Here is a 20,004-nt window from a genome sequence, read left to right on the forward strand (position 1 = left end):
AGTCCCTCTGCCCCCTAGTTGCAGGCTCTGGTGAGGGGGAGGCAGGGAGGCAGGGAGCCCGAGAAAGAGCTAACGGCTGGAACCCCCTTGAGCGCTGGGCAGTGAGATGAGATGAGGAAGCTCCCAAGCCACTGTCCTGGCCAGGGTCGGACAAGGGGTCACTCCCATGTCTCAGAATGCCCCAAGTCCCTTCTTAACTGTGACCCACTGTCCATTCTGGAAACTGGGCTGTAAGCAAGGCCTTGCCCACTCCTTCTGCCTGACCTGAAGGCCCCCCACCCACTCTGCCCAGTCTGAGGGCCCCCCGCCCACTCTCTCTGCCCAGTCTGAGGACACCTTGCCCACTCTCTCTGCCCACTCTGAGGGCCCCCCACCCACTCTCTCTGCCCACTCTGAGGACACCTCGCCCACTCTCTCTGCCCACTCTGAGGGCCCCCCGCCCACTCTCTCTGCCCACTCTGAGGGCCCCCCGCCCACTCTCTCTGCCCACTCTGAGGGCCCCCCACCCACTCTCTCTGCCCACTCTGAGGACACCTCGCCCACTCTCTCTGCCCACTCTGAGGACACCTCGCCCACTCTCTCTGCCCACTCTGAGGACACCTCGCCCACTCTCTCTGCCCACTCTGAGGGCCCCCCACCTACTCTCTCTGCCCACTCTGAGGACCCCCCGCCCACTCTCTCTGCCCACTCTGAGGACCCTCCGCCCACTCTCTCTGCCCACTCTGAGGACCCCCCGCCCACTCTCTCTGCCTGCTCTGAGGACCCCCGCCCACTCTCTCTGCCCACTCTGAGGGCCCCCCGCCCACTCTCTCTGCCCGCTCTGAGGGCCCCCCGCCCACTCTCTCTGCCCACTCTGAGGGCCCCCCGTCCACTCTGACTACTCTGAGGGCCCCCCGCCCACTCTCTCTGCCCACTCTGAGGGCCCCCCGCCCACTCTCTCTGCCCACTCTGAGGGCCCCCCGCCCACTCTCTCCGCCTGCTCTGAGGGCCCCAAGTCCCCGCTTAGCCTGGACGGGAAGCTGCTAGCCTGGGGAGAGGCTGAGCAAAGGCCCCTCACCGCAGAGCGGTGAGCTGGGCCCGTCCTGGGCTACCCCTCCCTCCAGTCCTCCCACTGTTCCAGGAGGGCTTTGCTGGGTACATCATGACCTTTCTGGGTTCACATTTTTCCTCTGAGCCACTGATAAAAAAGAGAACCCTCCTTTCTCCTCCCCTCCCCCTGCAGGAACCGGGCGGCCCGCCACCTGGGCACCACACCTGCCCCTCCCTCGCCTCCCCCAGCGCCCTCCTCCTCCTGGCCAGGGGCAGAGCAGAAGGGGCTCCTTGGCGGGGCACCGCCCCCGCTTCTGGCAGAAATGGGGGAGTGGGGGTGCGGCTGATTGGAAGGCCGAGTGCAGTTCTGGCTTTGGTGGGGGGAGAAGCAGGACGGCCTGTCAGGGAGGGTCGGCCCGCCCGTGGCCTCCTGTCCATCCATTCCTAGGAGGCCTGAGGGACTCTGGGCCCTGGGTGGGATCCACAGGAGTGAGCTGGAGAAGCCTCCCCGCCCCAGAACCCCTCTTTCCTAATGACCCCCAAGGCCCTCCCAGAGGCCATGTTCCCTCCTGACAAAGAGAGGTCAAGCCAAGTCACCGTGCATTTATTAAGCACTTACTGCGCACCTGGCAGCATGCTAACCCTGGAGACACACAGAAAGGCTTTGCCCTCAGGGAGCTTCCATTCTACATGGACACTGTGTCCATGTCTTCCCTGACAGCCATGGAGGAGGCCCTAGCAGGGGGAGGCAGCCTCAGAGCAGTCTTCCCCGGGGGTCCACGGGGCAGGCGGGGAGTGAGGGGTCATGGCGCTCTGGGGCAGCGGTTCTGGGCCCCTTGCTTGCTCTTGGTGTGAATTTGGGCTTCTTCCTGAGCCCGGTTCCTCCAGGAGGAAAGGGGTGCACCGGGGGCTCTCCCAGTCTGAAGGAGAGGTTGGGGCCGCCCGCAGGGCACCGGGTGCCCACGAGGCCCACACTGGACTCTTTCTCCGCAGCGCCCTGCCCGACTCGCCTCCGGACTCGGGCTCTGAAGCCTATTCCCCCCAGCAGGTGAATGGTAAGTCCAGCGGGCACCTCCTCCCCCTCTGGCTTTTGGGAAAGTGGTTGGAGCTGTGTTATCGGGGTGTGGGGGGAGGCGGGGGAGGGAGGCAGCCTCCTGCCGAACGTGGGGAGATTATCACTGGGCAAATAGTCCCTGGCTTTTGCCTATTGTTCGGGCGGTAGGTGGGGGTGGGGGGGCACGGGCGGGCAGCAGCATCCAGCTCTGGCCCCAGAGGCCGCCTCTGCCTCCCCGACATGCAGCCCGGCCTTCCTGGGCCACCATGCACTCGCCCTTCGGTAAGTGTGGGCCTGGCCCCCGGGGGGGGCACAGGGCTGGGGGCGCCCGTCCCGCCGGCCCGGGGCTGGAGATGGGGACTGGGGGCTCGGCCTTCACCCCTTCTTGGAGCTGGGAACCACCCCCTGAGAGGGAGGAGGGGGTGGCCTGGGTCTGGTGGGGGGGGCGTCTTCTGCCCTGGCAGTGCCCTGACCCTCAGCCCTAGGGAGCGCAGCCTGGGGAGCACAGCTGGGAGAGGGTCTGATGGGGGGGTCTCGCACCCTGACCCGCAGCCCGGGGAACGCAGCTGGGAGAGGGGTCAAGAGTTGTGTTTATCTTACCAGAAACATGCCTGGAATTCCTCTGGGGGGAACAAAGGGAGCTAGCCCCCCTCCCCAGCACGGCCCCTCCACCCCAGGGGGAAGGGGAGGGGGAGGGGAAACAGCCTCCTCAGCTGGGCCCGCTGGCAGGGGAGGTGGGGGTCCCGGGCTGGCCGAGGACGGCGGCCCCTGACTGGTCTCTCTCCCCACCTCCGGTCCCCGGCGGAGAACGGCCAGCCTGCCGCCAGCTTTGAAAGCGCCCCCCCCAGTCCTGGGGCACCAGAGCCAGGTCCCCCTGCCCTTCGCCCTGCTCGGGGCCTGCTGCTCCGCCGGCCTGCCTTGGCTTGGGCCGAGGGCCCAGGGCAGGCTCCCTGCAGGGCAGGGACGGTCCCACCCGAGGCCTGGGGAGCCACGGGCCCATCGGCCTCCTTCCCTCCCAGGCACCTTGATGTGGGGAGGGCACACCCCTTACTCCTACTGCCGAGAAGAAACGGAGAGCTGGGGTGGGGCTCTGAGCCCTGCGCTGAGAAGTGGCTTTCTTGGGGTGCCCCCCGGGGCGCTCACCGTGCCCGCATCCCCTCCCCTCCCGGCTCCGGAAGCCTCTGTATCTGGCGCCCGGGCCAAAGTTGTAGGGGCCAGGGTCGGAAGAGGGCCCACGGAGAACCGAGGAGGGGTCTGGGCCAGGGCAAGGAACGGCCCTCCGCTCCTTTTCTCTAACCAGCACCCTTCCCGCTCTCTCCCTCTCCTGAAGACCCTCACCTCCTGCGAACGATGACCCCCGAGAACATGTGCCACGTCAGCATCCCCTCCCGCCTGGAGCACCCCCCTCCTCCACCTCCCCCCACCCACCTGGCCGGCCCTCCCCCCCCGCCCCCCCACCTCTCGGGCCCTCCCCTGCCTCCCCCACCCCACTACCCCATCCTGCAGCGGGATCTGTACATGAAGGCCGAGCCTCTCATGCCCCCCTACGCCATGGGGCAGGCCGTGGCCCCCGGAGACCTGCACCATGCCCAGCAATCCCAGATGCTTCACCAGCTGCTGCAGCAGCATGGGGCTGAGTAAGCACCCTCCCGACTCCCTGGGGGGTAGAGCAAGGGGGGGTATGACAAGGAGGAGGGGGCGTCTCCCTGGGGTTGGCCCTCATGGGGGGGGAGTGGTCAGGCCTGGCGGGGGGGTAAAGGGGAGAGAGCCATCATTTAGGGGCTTTGAACTTCAAGGCCTGAGAGACCCTCCAGTCTGACCTTAGTCTGCAGAGCTGGAAACTGAGGCAGCCATGGGATAGACAGATGTGCTCCCAAAGGGGAGGGGGGTCATCCGGAGGTCCCAGATCAGAGCCGGAAGGTGCCTCCAATCCCACCGACAGTCCAGGAAAACCTGTGGACCCTTCCGGGGATATTCATAGATAAGTAATACCGGGATTTCTCAAGGCACAAAATCAAGTGCATGAAGTTACAGGAGGAACCTCTTCTCTTGTGTGCAGTGATACAATGATCATATATACTGGAGGGCGTGATACTTTGTATCCCAAAATATTGTTAAAAGTAACTCATTATGCTGGTTATTATGTATGATTATAGCACTATTAGGTATGTGGTAGGATACAATGTATCTTAAAACATGTTTTAAAAGTAACCAATTATGCTGGTTATTATGTACAATTACAGAAGTATTATATACACTGTGATACAATATATAATCTTAAAACTTTTTTAAAAAGGTAACCAATTATCTTTGTTATTATGTATAATTATTATATATACTGTGGGATATAATATATATCTTAAAATATTTTTAAAGTAACCAATTTTGCTTGTTATTATGTATAATTATATATATCGTATGATACCATATAAATATATATTTTAAAATATTTTCATATACATGATATAATAAATATACATAACAAGCATACTCGGTATAATTATATAATTATGTATACTATATTATACTATATATGTATTATCTCATATATCTTAAATATTTTAAAAAGTAACCAATTGTGCTTATTATGCATAATTATATAATTATTATATATACCACATGATACAATATAAATATATCTTAAAATATTTTAAAATAACCAATTTTGCTTGCTATTATGTATAATTATAGAATTATTATGTATCATATATACATGTTATATTTTAATACACATGGTATAATAAATATACATAATAACAAGGATACTATGTATGATTATATAATTATGTATACCATATTATACTATATATGTATCAACTCATATTATATATCTTAAATATTTTTAAGAAGTAACCAACTTGCTTATTATGCATAATTATATAATATTATATATACCACATGATATAATATAAATATATATATCTTTAAATATTGTAAAGTAACCAATTTTGCTTGTTATTATGTATAATTATAGAATTATTATGTATATCGTATGATACCATATAAATACATATCTTAATATATTTTAATATACATGATATAATAAATATATATAATAACCAAATATAAAAGTAACCAATTATTCTTATTATGCATAATTATATAATCATTATATATACACCACATGATACAATATAAATATATATCTTAAAATATTTTAAAAGTAACCAATTTTGCTTATTATGTATACTTATAGAATTATTATGTATCATATGATACATATTATATTTTAATATACACGATAGAATAAATATACATAACAAGCATACTATGTATGATTATATAATTATGTATACCATATTATACTATACATGTATCATCTCATATTATATATCTTAAATATTTTTTAAAAGTAACCAATTTCCTTATTGTGCATAATTATATAATTATTATATATACCACATGATACAATATAAATATATATCTTAAAATATTTAAAAAGTAACCAGTTATGCTTATTTAAAACATATATATCTTAAAATAATTTAATATACACAGTATAATATACATAAGTATATTGTGTATGATTATATAATTATCTATACTATATTATAAGACATATATTATGTCATATTATATATATATATCTTAAAATATTTTAAAGTAATCAATTATGTTTATTATATATAATTATATAATTATTATATATACTGTATGATAGGATATAAATATATATCTTAAAATATTTTAACAAACATAATATGTTTAATATACACAATAAAATATACACAATAACAAGCATATAATGCATAAATATACAATTATTATGCATACCATATTGTATGATATAGATATTATATAATATTATATATATCTTAAATATTTTCTAAAAAGTAACCAATTATGCTTATTATATATAATTATACATATAGTATAATGCAATATTATTATATATCTTAAAGTATTTTTTTAAATGTTTACACCCCCCCCCATCTAATCTGAGCACATTTTACAGAGAAGGGCACTGAGTCAGGCACAAGTCATGGGGCTGCAGTCAGTGAGTCAGTCATGCCGAAAAATGGGGAGAGGAGTGTCACTTGTAGGGCCCCTATCTCTGGCCACCTCTGGGTGCTCCCTTCCCTGAGCAAGGGGGCTGAGGCGGCCTCCCGGCCATCCTGCTTTTCCTGGAGTCTGCCATGTTGCCTCTTGTCCGACGGCTCGTGAGCACCGACTCTGGGCATGGCACAGATGCCCGCTGAGGGAGAGAGAGGTAGGACCCCTCCCCCTTCCCCTTTGTGGAGCTTACAGCCAAAAACCTGTAACTGTTAGAGAGTTTGATGTTAGGAGCGTTAACTCTGGCTCGATGTTCATCAGGCAATATTGGGGAAAGGTGTCCCAGTCATAGGCAAAAGTGTGGAGGTGGGAGATCAGAAAGGTAGAGCAGCTCCCACAGGCTGCAGCAAAGCATGAGGCCGTGCTAGGGAGTCGGGTGTGTGAACAGAGAGGCTGAGGCTCAAGTGCCTCCCCCAGCAGCTCCGGGTCTGATTTCCTACCAGGCTCCCCACACACCCTTCCAAGAAGAGGAAGCACTCCGAATCACCCCCCAACACCCTCAACGCCCAGATGCTCAATGGGATGATAAAACAGGAGCCAGGTACGGTGGCCTCCCTGCCCCTCCATCCCACCAGAGCCCCCACGCCGCCCTGGCATCAGCAAGGTCCCCTCTCGCCAGGACCGGGAGCCCTCCCCCTCAGCATCGCCAGAGTCCAGACGCCGCCCTGGCATCCGCAAGGGGCCCCCTCACCAGGTACGGCACCCGCTGGGGGCACACGGACTTGGGCGGGCAGAGGGATCGGGACAGGGCAGGGGGTGGGCATCGCCAGGTTGGCGCATGGCCAGGGTGTGCCCAGCGGGCGAGAGGGAAGGGGGTGGCCGGGCCCTGGGGCAAGGCCCAAGCCCGAGCGTGCCCTCCTTCCCCAGGCCTCATGCAGGACAACGAGAGCCTGAACGGCTCCTATCTGGACCCCAATTACCAGTCTATCAAGTGGCAGCCGCACCAGCAGAACAAGTGGGCAGCGCTCTATGACGCCAACTACAAGGAGCTGTGAGTGCCTGAGGCACCGGACCTGGGGGCCTTGGGCAGGGGGGGCCCTGCAGCTTGAAGGACCAGAGAAAGAATCTGGGACCTGAGGGGCCATGGGGCTGAGGAGTGGGGCAGCTGGGGACTAGGACTGGGGAGCTCCCTTCCTCCCTGAGGCCTGGGGGGCCTCTGCCTCCCCCTCCAGAAGCATGTTCAGGGTGGGAGAAGGCCAGTGGGGGGGGGAAGGAGGAGGAGAGCAGCTCTGGGGGCCAGGCTCTGGAAGGTGGAGTTTGGGACATAAGATTGACTCACTGACCGCCTCCCAGCATTCCAGAAAAGTGACAGGAAGTTGTCTGGAGAGGGTGGGGAGGGGTCTTCCAGGAGCCCATGATCTCCTACAGCGCCCCCTGCCCCTTGCCACAGTGGGTGCAGGAGCTCTGGGCCCTGGGGCTTGGCCAACTGCTTCTCCCTCCTTTTCCCCCTCTCCTCCTCCTCCTCTTCCTCCTCCTTCTCTTCCCCTTCTTTTTCCTTCCTCCTTTTCCTCCTCTTCCTTCTCCTTCCCTTCTTCACTTTTGCCCTTCTTCCTCCTTCTCTTCCTCCTCCTTTCTCCTTCCCCTCCTTGACCTTTCCCTTCCTCTTCTTCCTTTTCCCCTTCCTCTTTCTTCTTCCTCCTCTTCTTCTCTCTCCTCTTTTTCACCCGTCCTCTTCCCCTCCCCCTTCCTTCCTCTTCTTTTTCTTCCTTCCCTTCCTCTTCATCTTTCCCCCTTCCTGCTCCTCTCCCTCCTTCCCCTCCCCTCCCTCCTCCCTTCCTTTCCAGTTAGAACACTGCCCCTCAGCCCTGGGGGCCGGTCCCCGGCAGAGCTCTTGGGATCCCCAGCCTGGGGAGAGGGCGGCACAGAGAGCAGCTGTGCTGGGAGGGCACTTTAGGACCCTTAGTGGACAGATGGGAGAGTGCTGGGCCCTGAAGCCGGGCCATGCTGCCCCGGGAGGGAGATAGATCCACCTTCAGGTCACAGACGGGGAAACTGAGTCCCATGCTGGCAGCCTTTAGAGCAGTAGTTTAGAGGTCAGTGGCCCAGGCATTGTCTTTCCAGGAGGGGGTGGGAGCACACAGCTGGGGAGAGGCCGGGGTCTCCTAGGCCCCCACCACACCCAGCAGCTCCCACCTGGTCCAGAGTGCCAGCCTGAGACTCCCCGGGGCTCTCGAGCTTTCTGCTGTCGGGGGGGGGGTGAGCAGACCCCTGGGCTGTGCCTGGCCCCTCTGGAGCGTCCAGGTTAGGGACTCTCCGCGGGACTGAAGAAGTGCTCCCCCTTCCCCTGAAGAAGTGCTCCCTTCCTCTCCTCCTCTCCCCCCCAGGCAGGATGGGCTCGGGGGGCCAGGGCAGGGCAGGTATGGGGGATCTGGGGCTGGGCAGAGGGGCCTGTGGGCCGTTAGCCGCTGCATAGTTTCGGGTTGTCTCCAAGGCAACGGGCTGTCAGCCAGTGCTGAGGCTCCCCAGATGGCGGGCTCTCCCCCAAGGCCCGGGCCCCCGCATACCGGGAAGGGGCCGTGCCGGGGCTCCAGGTGGTTCTGATTTGCCCGGGGAGCTGGCAAGATGGGGGGGCAGGAGGTAAACCCCCCCCCGGCCCTTCCCCAGGCATTCTCCAGGGCCCCCACCTCCAAGTCTCCCATGAGCAGCAGTCACTGACCAAGCCCCGGCGGCGTGGCGGGACCTTCCTGGCCACACCAGGCTCCCCTGACCTCCCACAAAAGTGTCCGAGACAAGGTGCAAAGGCCTCTGGACGGGAGCTGGGGCCTGGCCTTGACCCCCTCTGAGCCTCGGCATCTCAGTCTTTAAAATGGGCCCTGCAGAATCACTCTGGGACCCTTAGGAGTCTGTAAAGCTAAAAAGCAAGGAGTGCTGCTAGGGGCAAAGGCGAGCGCTGAGACTCTGTGAGTTTTCTGGGCACAGATGCTGCAGTGGCGGCCACTTTCTTCCCCAGCTTATTTTACAGAAGGGGAAACTGAGGCAAGCTGGCTGAAGGGACCTGCCCAAGGTCACCCAGCTAGTGACGGTGTGAGGCTGGATTTGAACTCTGGGAGAGGAGGCCTCCTGGCTCCAGCACTGTATGCACTATGGCGCCCCTAGCGTCCCAGGGCAGAATTGAGGCAGGATTCTGACTCTAAGCTCAGCACTCTGTGCACCATGGCGCCCCTCTAGCTGCCCACGGCAGGGCTGAGGCAGGATTCTGACTCCAGGCCCAGCACTGTGTACCATGGCGCCCCTAGCGTCCCAGGGCAGAATTGAGGCAGGATTCTGACTCTAAGCTCAGCACTCTGTGCACCATGGCGCCCCTCTAGCTGCCCACGGCAGGGCTGAGGCAGGATTCTGACTCCAGGCCCAGCACTGTGTACCATGGCGCCCCCTAGCGATAGAACTCCTAGCAGAACTCGGGGAGCTTGAGTTCTGGGGGTCTCTCCCCTGCCTGGAAGGGTGCTGCCATCAGGGCCAGGGTTGAGGGCTCTGTGAGCCTTGGCGGGCCCCCTAAAGGGGCTGAGAGCCTGGTCAGATTGGGGCAGAGCCGCTTCTCCGAGGGTGACCACAGCGCCTCCAAGAGGCCGCTTGGCTCCCCGGCTGATCCATGGCCGTCCTGTACCAAGGTCTGGCTATGTCCCAGGCTCCAAGCTGGCCCCGCTCTCAGGAAGCAGGGGGTCAATATCAGTCAGCAAGCACTTGCTAAGTGCCTGCTGTTTGCGATGGGGGGGGGGGATACAAAGCAAGGCAGAAGCCGGCCCTCCCTGAAGGATCTCCCAGCCAGTGGCTCATCCAGCTCTGTGCGAGGGCCACAGGAGGCAGCGAGGAGGGGACCCCAGACTTCGGAGGGAGCCAGGGAGCCCAGGAGGCGGGGGGGGGGGGCATAGCCAGGACAAAGGCCCGGAGTCCAGAGAGGAGGCTTTTGTGTGGAATGAAGCAGCTTGGGCAGCAGGCTTCAGCTTCCTTCTCTCCCCTCCTGAAGTCGCAGCTCCCCAGGCGTGTGCCCCTGATGGGCTGGGAGGAGTCCCACCCTGAGCACAGCACCCCATCTTTGCCCCCCCAGACCCATGCTCACTTACCGGGTGGACGCCGACAAGGGCTTCAATTTCTCCGTGGGCGACGATGCCTTCGTGTGCCAGAAGAAAAACCACTTCCAGGTGACCGTGTATATCGGCATGCTGGGAGAGCCCAAGTACGTCAAGACCCCCGAGGGTCTGAAGCCCCTGGACTGCTTCTACCTAAAGCTGCATGGAGTCAAGGCAGGTTTGGGGCTGGGTTGGTGGGTCAGCTGGGCGTTAGTCACCATCCAGCTCTGGCTCTGAAGTTGTCTCTTATTGCCTGGGTCTCGTCCCTTCTGGGACTCGGTTTCCCCAGCTATAAAATAAAGGAGTCACACTAAGAATAACAGCTAGTGTGGAAATTGCACTTTATGTTTGCGAGACGCTTTACAAATATGATCTCATTTGATCCTCACAACAACCTTGAGAGGTGGGTGCTATTATTATTCCCAATTTACAGATGAGGAAACTGAGGCAGACAAAATGAAGTGACTTGCCCAGGGTCACACAGCAAGTAAGTATCTGAGGCCAGATTTGAACTTGTGTTCTCTAGACGCCACAGCAGGATCTCTATCCACTGTGTCACCTAACTGTCCACTAGAAATATTGCCAATAAAAAAATAAATAAATAATGAAGATTAAGTAAAAGTAATGAATAAGATTTTAATAAATTTAATATATAAAAATTATCAAAGCTCATAAATAAATTCTAAAACAAATAAGTAATAAAGATTAACTATGTATAATGAATGAAATTTTAGTAAATTTCATACAAAAAATTACCAAAGCTCATAAATAAATTCTAAAACAAAAAAGTAATAAAGATTAAGTGTATATAATGAATGAAATTTTAGTAAATTTAATATAATAAAATTACCAGAGCTCATAAAATACAAAACAAATAATAAAGATTATTTATTATAATAATAAATTTAAAATATAAAAATACCAAATAAATAGAATTCTAAAAACAAATAATAGATTAAGTGTATGTAATATGTAAACTTTTAGTAAATTTAACATATGCAAATTACCAAAGCTCATAGATAAATAGAATTCCAGAGCACACTCTTTTTATCCCATTTCTCCAAAACCAGATTCTGTTTGTGCTTGTGCTTGATTGTGAGTAGAATTTGTGACGAATTGTTTTCCTTTGTAGAGTGGTATGAGTCAAGATTGAGATCTACATATGGAAGAGGTTAGAAAGGGATTAGACATGATGGAATGGTGGGAGATGTTCTGGGCTTGGATTCTATAGAGATCTGGAGATCATCTTTGACATTTATTACTTGAAAAAGTTATTTTATCTCAGTTTCCTCATATATTGAGGAATTATACTTTGGCTTAGTGGACAGGATACACGGCTTTGAATCAGGAAGACGTGATTTTGAGTTGTGCCTCAAATTCTTACAGTGTAACTCTGGGCAAGTCACTTAACCTATCAGCCTCAGTTTCCCCATTTGTTTACTGAAGGCTAATCCTTGCACCAACTTTGCAGAATTATGCATGTTATAAGGTAACACAAGTTAAACAGAGCTATGTATGAAAGAACCATTATGAACTTACAGGATTATCTTAAAGAAAGCAAATTTCAAATTATAAAGGAATATTGAAGTGTGGGCACAAGTAATTTAGCAGTTCCCCTCCTCCAGGATGTCCTCTTTGAACTCTGTAGTTTCCTCTCCCCCCCCCCACAGCTAGAGGCCTTGAATCAATCCATCAACATCGAACAGTCCCAGTCTGACCGAAGCAAGAGGCCCTTCAACCCTGTCACGTGAGTGCCAGCCCCCAAGGAAATGAGAGATGTGAGATGGGGGTGAAGGCAGACCCTCCAGGCTGGAAAGGTCCTCAACAACCTCCTACTAATCCAATCCATTTCTGCATAGACCTTCCCTCTGTCATATCCTACCAAGGCATCATCCAAGCTCCCCTTCCACACCTGCTTGCTCTAGAGTCTGTCCAGAAGCTGAAATTTATCTCCCTGTAGTTTCTGTCCCCTGGGGCCAAAAAAAAAAAAAAAAAAAAAAAAATATATATATATATATATATATATATATATATATATAAAATCCTTTTCTCCACTGGTAACCCTTTGGACTCTTAAAGAGTCACTCCCAGATGTCTTAATGAATTTTGTAAGATTTCTCCTATTTTTTTTTACTATCATTTCTACTTGGTTTCTATTAGTGCTGTATCTGCTTTGTAACAATGCTGATTCTGTTTATGAATTTGTTTTGTATCCTGATACTTTATTGAAGCACCTGTTGTGTCTTTGCTGATTCTCTGGAGTTTTCTAGGTAAACCATTAGATATGAAAATGGATACTTTTGTCTTGTCTTTGCTGACACTGCCTTTCTTAGTTTTTTTTTTTTTTTTTTTTTTTTTTTTTTAATTCTTCTTGTCTTACTAAGTGCGAAAGTAACTAGTAAGAATGGGGATAAGAGGCTCTTGCCTAATCTTGCCCCTTCCCAATGTTTCCCTATAACCTTCAGCCCCTCTATCACCTGAGTAAGAAGTCATTTTCTGGGTACATGGAGTCAGTGGCCATATAGGAGCCAGTTCATCACTGGGCCTAAGAACAAAATTTACTATCTATTGCCGTCTAGTGCCCCTGGGCACAGAGTCCCCAGTCCCTATCCTTGGCTAGGGCTGCCTCTCTGAGCGGCCCTGTCTCCTGCAGGGTCACACTGCCTCCAGAGCAAGTCACCAAAGTTACAGTGGGGCGCCTGCACTTCAGTGAGACTACAGCCAACAACATGCGCAAGAAAGGCAAACCGAATCCGGATCAGAGGTGGGCCTGGCCGGCCACAGCTGTGGGGGGAACTGGTGTGGGGACAGAAAGGGGGTGGAATGAAGGATGCTGATCCCCTTGATGTGGACTGCAGGTACTTCATGCTGGTGGTAGCGCTACAGGCTCATGCCCAGAACCAGACGTATACGCTGGCTGCCCAGATTTCAGAGCGCATTATTGTCAGGGTAAGAGAGCTGTATCACATAGTATGGGGGAGCAGCCTGTCTTTCCCCACCAATATATAGATCCCTCCCTTTGTGTTGTGTGTGAAACCACAGGATCAATGTAGAAACTGTGTCTGAGCAGGAGGGACCTTAACAGATAGAATGTCAGGGCTGAGATGGATTGAGAACATAGAATGTCAAACTAGGGAAGGACCTCAGAACATGGAATATTAGAGCTGAGAGGGACCATAAAACACAGAATGTCAGCGCTGGGGAGAACCTTAGACTACAGTGTCAGAGTTGGAAAGGAACTTAGATCATAAAACATTAGAGATGGAAGGGATCTTAGAACACAATGTCAGAACTGGGAAGAACCTTAGAATAAAGTGTCAGAGCTAGAAAGGACCTTAGAATGTGAAATATTAGAGATGGAAGGGACCTTAGAACACAGAATATTAGAACTGGAAGGAATCTTAGAACATGGAACATCAGAGCAGGGAATGATCTTAGAACATGAAATATTAGAGTAGGAGGAATCTTAAAAGAATATTTCAGAACTGGGAGGGATTTTAGAACACAAAATCTCAGAGCTGGAAGGGACCCCTTGCTTATCTCCACTGGGGCCATGCCGGCTGTGCCGTGCTGACACTCCGCAGGCTCTGGCCTCTGGTCCCTTGGATGAGCAAGTCCTTAGGGAGGGATTCCCTCCTCTGCAGCCGGCAGCCATCCCACCACAGCCTGCAAGTAATTGCTGAATCCTCTCCCTCAGAAGCCCCTTTGGCTCTCTCTTCCCTAAGAATCCTCCCCTCCCTTGCCTCAAGCCTGTGTTCTGGCTTGGGGACTTCACTAAGTGTCATCAGGCAGGTGGTCAGCAGCATTTATGAGACACTTACTGTGTGCTCAGTGCTGGAGCTACAGAGAAAAGCAGAAGAAGGGGAGGAAGGAGAGACTGTGGGAGGAGGTGGAGGGAAGGGGGGGAGGGCTCAGGAAGCCCATCTGTCTCTGCCCCCCACCCTTAGGCCTCCAATCCCGGCCAGTTTGAGAGCGACAGTGACGTCCTGTGGCAACGGGCTCAACTGCCGGACACAGTCTTCCACCACGGCCGCGTGGGCATTAACACGGACAGGCCGGATGAGGCTCTGGTCGTCCACGGCAACGTGAAGGTGATGGGCTCCCTCATGCACCCGTCAGACATCCGGGCCAAGGAGCACGTGCAGGAGGTGAGCCCCGGGCTGGGTGGGAAGAGGCCGCAGGGTCCCTGCTCGGGGTGGTGCTCGGGGGGCATCCTGGGTCTCAGCCCCCCCGGGGGGGTGTTTGGGAGAGGCGTCCTGGGTCTCAGCTCCTGCCCCTCTCCAGGTGGACACCACCGAGCAGCTGAAGAGGATCTCGCGGATGCGGCTCGTCCACTACAGCTACAAGCCCGAGTTTGCAGCCAGCGTGGGCATCGAGGCCTCCCCTGAGACTGGTAGGGAGCCAGCCAGGAGTGTGACAATGCCCGGGGCTGGGGGGGGGCACTGAATTAGAGGAAGGAGCTGAGTGAGATTCCGGTGTCTCTGCCGACCAGTGTGACCTTAGGCGAGACATGGCAACCTGTAGAAGCCTCAGTTTCTCTCTCAGTAAAATGGGAGTGGGCGAGGCGGTCTCTGAGCATGCTTCCAGCTCAGCATTTCGGCTCCTGTGCTTCGGGTTCCCCTCACGTTTCCTGTGGGTTGCCCCCTGCCCTCGTCACCAGGAGGGTGGCTTGTGGGGGTGCTGGTGAGGAGCCAGCCTGCAGTGGACTCCCTGGTGTCCCCCCTCAACTCTCCGCCCCGGCATTCTCTCTTGGGCAGGGCTCATCGCCCAGGAGGTGAAGGAAATCCTCCCTGAGGCTGTGAAGGACACTGGTGACGTGGTCTTTGCCAACGGAAAGACCATCGAGAACTTCCTGGTCGTGAATAAGGTCAGCAGATGCCCGGCCTAGAGGGAGGGAGGGATCTCTCCCCAGTGCGGGCAGCCCGGGAGACCCTGGGCCCAACAGCACCCTGGGGGAGGGCTGACCCTGGGCTCTCTGGACCAAGGAGCGTGCCCCGAGGGTCTGGCGTGGAATTACAGGCTTCTAAGGGGCCCTAAAGCAGAGAGTGGCAAAGTTGGGAGGGATCCTAAAACATGAAACCTCAGAGCTGGGAGGAACCTTAGAACTTTTTGTGTCAGGCCTGGAGGAGGCCCCAGAACACGGGCCATGGCAGAGGGTATTGCCTGGCCATTGGCAGAGCTGGGCTCAAGCCTGCCGGGCTCCCTGTCGTGCATTCGGCCCCTGGGAGGGGGCGTTCAGGGGCATGAGCTGCATGGCTTTGGCAGGAGCGCATCTTCATGGAGAACGTGGGGGCCGTGAAGGAGCTGTGCAAGCTGACAGACAACCTGGAGACGCGCATTGACGAGCTGGAGCGCTGGAGCCACAAACTGGCCAAGCTGCGGCGGCTGGACAGCATGAAGTCCACGGGCAGCTCCGGGGCTTTCAGGTGGGCCTCTGCGGGGCAGCTGGGCCTGGGCACGGGGCAGGTGAGACTGGGAACGAGGCAACGGGGCCCAGGGCTCCCTCTGACCCTCCCTTCTTCCCACAGCCAAGCAGACAGCCAGTTCAGTCGCGCCGGGAGTGTCCCCCACAAGAAGCGTCCCCCGAAGGTGGCCAGCAAGGTGAGGGGCCTGGAAAAGAGGGATGGGAGCTTCCTTGCCCCCTCGAGCATGGCCGTCCTGCCCTTTCCCTAGCCCGCCGTCCCCCAATGACCTCCTTTGAGATCCTCAGCTCCCCGTGTCCTGTGTCTAGGCCCCCTCCGTGGTCCCCGACCAGGCCTGCATCAGTCAGCGCTTCCTGCAAGGGACCATCATTGCCCTGGTAGTCGTCATGGCCTTCAGGTGACAGCCCCCTCCTCGCCTCGGGGAGGGTGGCGTTGTGGGACATGACCAGCCCCTGGCCCAGCTGCGTGGGAACCCCCAAGTCTGGGGGGCTGGCCTTGATCCAGGGAGACCCTGGGGGGAACCTGTCCATGATCTGGGGGCCTGGTCATTATCTGGGGTGGGGGATTGGCCCAGGGTTTCTGTCGCTGGGGTTCTGAGGGAGGCTCCGGTCCAGAGGGGGCTGCCCGTCTTCCCCCAATCACAGCCTTCACTGATCCAAGAGTTGGGGCTAGAGAGAGGGAGGGGGGTTTGGGCACAAAGGGGCCACGCCTTGGGAGGCGAGGACAGGCTGGAGGGAGGCCCCAGCAGCTGAGGGCTCTCCGTCCCTCACCAGTGTGGTGTCCATGTCTACACTGTACGTGCTGAGCCTTCGGAATGAGGAAGACCTGGTGGACATGGACGGGTATGTCCCCTGGGGCTCGGATTCTCTGGTCCCTGATCCTGGGCCCCATGACTTGGGGCAGGGGCTGGCAGGGAGCACAGACAGTCTGGGGGAGGCAGGGGGAAGGGTGGCCCAGAATGATCTCCTCAGGGGCCGGGTCTCACATCAGTTTGCTGGGGGTGGTTCAGAAAGGGGCTCTGGAGCCCCAGCCAGCATTTCCTCGGCAGATGCATCACCCTTGAGAGGGGGAAACTGAGGCCCGTGGGAGGGGGCAGAAAAGCTCCTGGAGCCCGGCTCGCTCTGCCTCTGGCCTCCCTGCCTCCCCGGGCCGGGCCACGGGGCCCATGGGTGGCGGGGCTCGGTGCTGATGGGTGTTTCCTTTCTCCTCCTTGGCCTGTGTCCTCACTCCCTCCTTAGCTCTTTTGCTGTGTCTACTTCCTGTCTTCTGGCCCTCCTCCGGCCCCGGGATCCCGGGGGGAGTGTGGCCCTGTGTCCATGGTACGTGACTGCCCTGCCTTCAATGTATCCCCCCACCCCAGCGGGGCACCCCCTCATCCAGCTCCCCCGGCCCGCCCTCCCACCCCCTTCTTTTCCTCTCCGGCCCAGCTAGGGCAGAGCTAGGATTGAGCCGGGGGCCCTGGATTCAAATCCTGCTGCCCATCCCCCTCTGCCCGCTTCTGCTATCAAGTCCGAGTTGAATTGAGCGCCTCGAAGTCCCCTCCGGCCGCGGCCGGCCCCCTGCCCCTGGACCCCCTCTCTTTCCTAATCTTCCTTGACTTGATGGGGCCCCTTTGTTCTCTCTCTGTGTTGGGCCCCTCCGAGCTCAGCCCCGTGTTCCCTCGGCAGGTCGAGTCAGAACTACGGGACCACTCAGCTCCGCCAGTCCCCGGCCTCCAGCGGCCCACCCGACCCCCCGCCCTCCTCCCAGCCCGGTGCGTCACCCTCCCCCCCATGGGAAAGGGAGAAGGGAAGCCTGGAGTCCAAGGCTCGGGCACAGGCTCGGGTGGGGGCCCAGAACTGAGCGGGCCGGCCTCTCAGGGGCGCCTGCCTGGGGTTCCTGCCCCGCAAAAATGGGGGTCAAAGTCATCCGGCCTCCTGGCGTTGTTGGAAGGCTCCAGTGAGACAGTGTTTGTAAAGTGCCGAGCTCAGCTCCCGGCCCATAGTAGGGGTTTAATAAATGGTTTGGAGATGAAATGAGAGCAATTGTAAAGCGCTTAGCACAGTGTCTGACACATAGTAGGAGCTTAATGCTTATGAATGAATGAAAGGAGATAACATTGGTAAAGTGCTGAGCTCAGCGCCCAGCACATAGTAGGAGCTTAATAAATATTGATGGCATGAAATGAGATAATCTTTGTAAAGCCCTTAGCACAGCGCCCAGCGCGTAGTAGGTGCTGTATACATGGCAGCTGCTCTGTCACTCGGGGGCCTGGGCTGACTCCTTTCTCTCTCCTGCCTCATCCCACAGTCACCACCGGCCTCCCGGACTCCACCCGCCCCCTCTGGGTCCCTCCCGTGGACCTGTGCCCCAGCCCTCCCTGTCCTGAGGTTTGCTGCTCCCCGCCCACCCCGAGCCCCGCCTCCGCCCAGAGCCCCGCCCCCAGCCCCACTACCAACCGCTCAGGTAGGGACTGGGAAGGGGGGAGGGGGCAGGGCTGGCAGCGAGGGGCGGGGCGGGCGCAGGAGGAGCCCGGACCCCCCCTCAGTACCCTCCACCCGCCGGCCCCGCCCCGCAGGCCCAAGCCAGACCTCGCTGCTGCCAGTCACCAGCATCAGAGCCAAGTCTTGGGGCCTTTCGGCCAATGGGATCGCCCACGCCAAGCCCCCCAAGAGCCTGGAGCCCCCGGCCAGCCCCTCCGCCCCCTTCACCGGCGTGCAGGGCAAGGCCAAGAACAGCCCCAACCTGTCCATCCCTGCTCGTGCCCGCCGAGGGGCGCCCCCGCTCAGCCCTGCCACGCCGCGGCCCACCCGGCCTCACAGCGCTCTGGGTAAGCCCGGCCTGGTGGCCAAGCCCGTGCCTGCTATCTGAGCCGCCCCTCGTCCCTCCGAGGCGTGATGGGGGGGGTGTTGGCAGGCCCGGGGGAGGGGCCGCCTGGCCGCCCCTCCCCCTGGGCCCACCTGGGGCTTCCTGCGCTCTCCCTGCAGGTGCTCGGCCCACTTTGAGCTCCATCCGGGTCCTGGAGAACGCCATGCCCATCACGGCCCAGTACTGTGCCCCAGGTGATGCCTGCAGGTGAGCCGGGGGAAGGGGGGAGGGGCAGGCGGGGGCGGCGCCCCAGGCTGGGCCCGGAGGGGGTGGGCGGGCCCCAGGCCGACGTCTGTTCTCCCTCCAGGCCAGGGAACTTCACCTACCGCATCCCCATCAGCAGCAGCACCCCCCTGCACCTGAGCCTGACCCTGCAGATGAAGTATGTTGGGGGGTCCCGGGGGGGAGGGGCCCAGACAGAGGGGCGGGGCCGGCACCCTCCTGCTCCGCTCTCTTTCCCAGCTCCAGCTCGCCGGTCTCGGTGGCGCTCTGCAGCCTGAGGTCTCAGGAGAACCCGTGTGAGAAGGGAAGCGCCCCCCGCGGCCTCCCCGTGCACAGCGACACCCAGGTGGGGGCCGCGGGGGGCGGGGGCGGGGCTGGGAAGCGAGGCGGCAGAAATGGGACCCAGGAATCCCTCCCTCCGTCCCTCTGCAAAGGCTTCTGAAGCACCTACTGTGCGCCAGGCGGGGCCTTCAGGGCCCCGAGGCAGAGGGGGCCGCCCCGCCCCAGAAGCTTCAGGAGGAGGAGAGGAGAAGGGGCCCAGAGGGGCGCCTGGGGCTGCCTCGGGCAGAGGGGAGTGAAAGAAGCGGTTCCACTGAAGGGGCCTGGGGCGCCAGCAAGCACGGGGCACGGCAGGGGCAAAGGCCTGGAGATGGGAGGTGGAGTGTCTCCGGATGATTGACGAGAATGAGTGAAAAAGCACATACTATGTGAGGAGCCTGGGCTAAGCCCTGAGGAGAGGAGCTCGAGCCCTGAGGGCGTTTGTGGGGTCTGACTCTTAGGTGGGGTTCTCTTGGCAGATACTGGGGTGGCTCGCCATTTTCTTCTCCATCTGCAAAATGGGGAAACTGAGGCAGACTGGGTTGAATGACTCGCCCAGGGCCACATAGCTAGGAACTATAGGAAGTGATGTCATCTTCCAGACTCCAGGGCTGGTCCCTTAGTCTTTCTCTGCCTCAGTTTGCTCAGTTGTAAAGTGGAAGGGATGGGGGCTCCCTCTCACTCCTCTACCCCCTCCCTCCAGGGCACCTCCCACCAGTGGCCTGTGGCCATCTTGTCCTTCCGAGAGTTCACCTACCACTTCCGGGTGGCCCTGCTGGTGAGTGTCAGCCTGGGAATCCTGCTCTGGCCCCTCCCTTACCAAACACACGCTGGGGGGGAGGGCTGTTATCCAAACCAAGGCCCACAAGGGGACCCCCCAATCCAAAAAGAGCCCTCCCAGGTCTCAAAGACAGCAGGTGCCTAATTTGTGCCTGGAGCTGAGGGATGTCAGACAAGGGCCCACATCTGGAGGCGCCAGGGGACTCTCTTG

The 20,004-nt window shown here is 55.7% G+C and overlaps 1 protein-coding gene across 4 annotated transcripts in view; it reads left to right on the forward strand.

Moving 5' to 3' along the window:
• Nucleotides 1-20,004, forward strand: part of MYRF (myelin regulatory factor) — a 47,079-nt gene that overhangs the window by 25,275 nt on the left and 1,800 nt on the right. For 2 of the 4 annotated variants that reach the window (XM_074275481.1, XM_074275479.1), the window contains 22 exons: nucleotides 2,023-2,084; nucleotides 3,414-3,720; nucleotides 6,580-6,830; nucleotides 7,004-7,127; nucleotides 10,182-10,381; nucleotides 11,878-11,950; nucleotides 12,857-12,967; nucleotides 13,062-13,152; nucleotides 14,151-14,351; nucleotides 14,488-14,596; nucleotides 14,961-15,070; nucleotides 15,469-15,629; nucleotides 15,732-15,804; nucleotides 15,935-16,023; nucleotides 16,400-16,468; nucleotides 17,294-17,379; nucleotides 17,916-18,071; nucleotides 18,184-18,435; nucleotides 18,593-18,680; nucleotides 18,781-18,855; nucleotides 18,936-19,041; nucleotides 19,717-19,791. In XM_074275481.1, the coding sequence (XP_074131582.1) occupies nucleotides 2,023-2,084; nucleotides 3,414-3,720; nucleotides 6,580-6,830; nucleotides 7,004-7,127; nucleotides 10,182-10,381; nucleotides 11,878-11,950; nucleotides 12,857-12,967; nucleotides 13,062-13,152; nucleotides 14,151-14,351; nucleotides 14,488-14,596; nucleotides 14,961-15,070; nucleotides 15,469-15,629; nucleotides 15,732-15,804; nucleotides 15,935-16,023; nucleotides 16,400-16,468; nucleotides 17,294-17,379; nucleotides 17,916-18,071; nucleotides 18,184-18,435; nucleotides 18,593-18,680; nucleotides 18,781-18,855; nucleotides 18,936-19,041; nucleotides 19,717-19,791 (2,869 nt within the window). Of the gene's footprint in view, nucleotides 1-2,022; nucleotides 2,085-3,413; nucleotides 3,721-6,579; nucleotides 6,831-7,003; nucleotides 7,128-10,181; nucleotides 10,382-11,877; nucleotides 11,951-12,856; nucleotides 12,968-13,061; nucleotides 13,153-14,150; nucleotides 14,352-14,487; nucleotides 14,597-14,960; nucleotides 15,071-15,468; nucleotides 15,630-15,731; nucleotides 15,805-15,934; nucleotides 16,024-16,399; nucleotides 16,469-16,864; nucleotides 16,946-17,269; nucleotides 17,380-17,915; nucleotides 18,072-18,183; nucleotides 18,436-18,592; nucleotides 18,681-18,780; nucleotides 18,856-18,935; nucleotides 19,042-19,716; nucleotides 19,792-20,004 lie in introns of all 4 variants that reach the window. The other 2 variants (XM_074275482.1, XM_074275480.1) reach the window with 2 other exon arrangements.

This window comes from Sminthopsis crassicaudata, chromosome 6 (genome assembly GCF_048593235.1).
Source record: "Sminthopsis crassicaudata isolate SCR6 chromosome 6, ASM4859323v1, whole genome shotgun sequence".
In the NCBI taxonomy this organism is placed as follows: domain Eukaryota; kingdom Metazoa; phylum Chordata; class Mammalia; order Dasyuromorphia; family Dasyuridae; genus Sminthopsis; species Sminthopsis crassicaudata.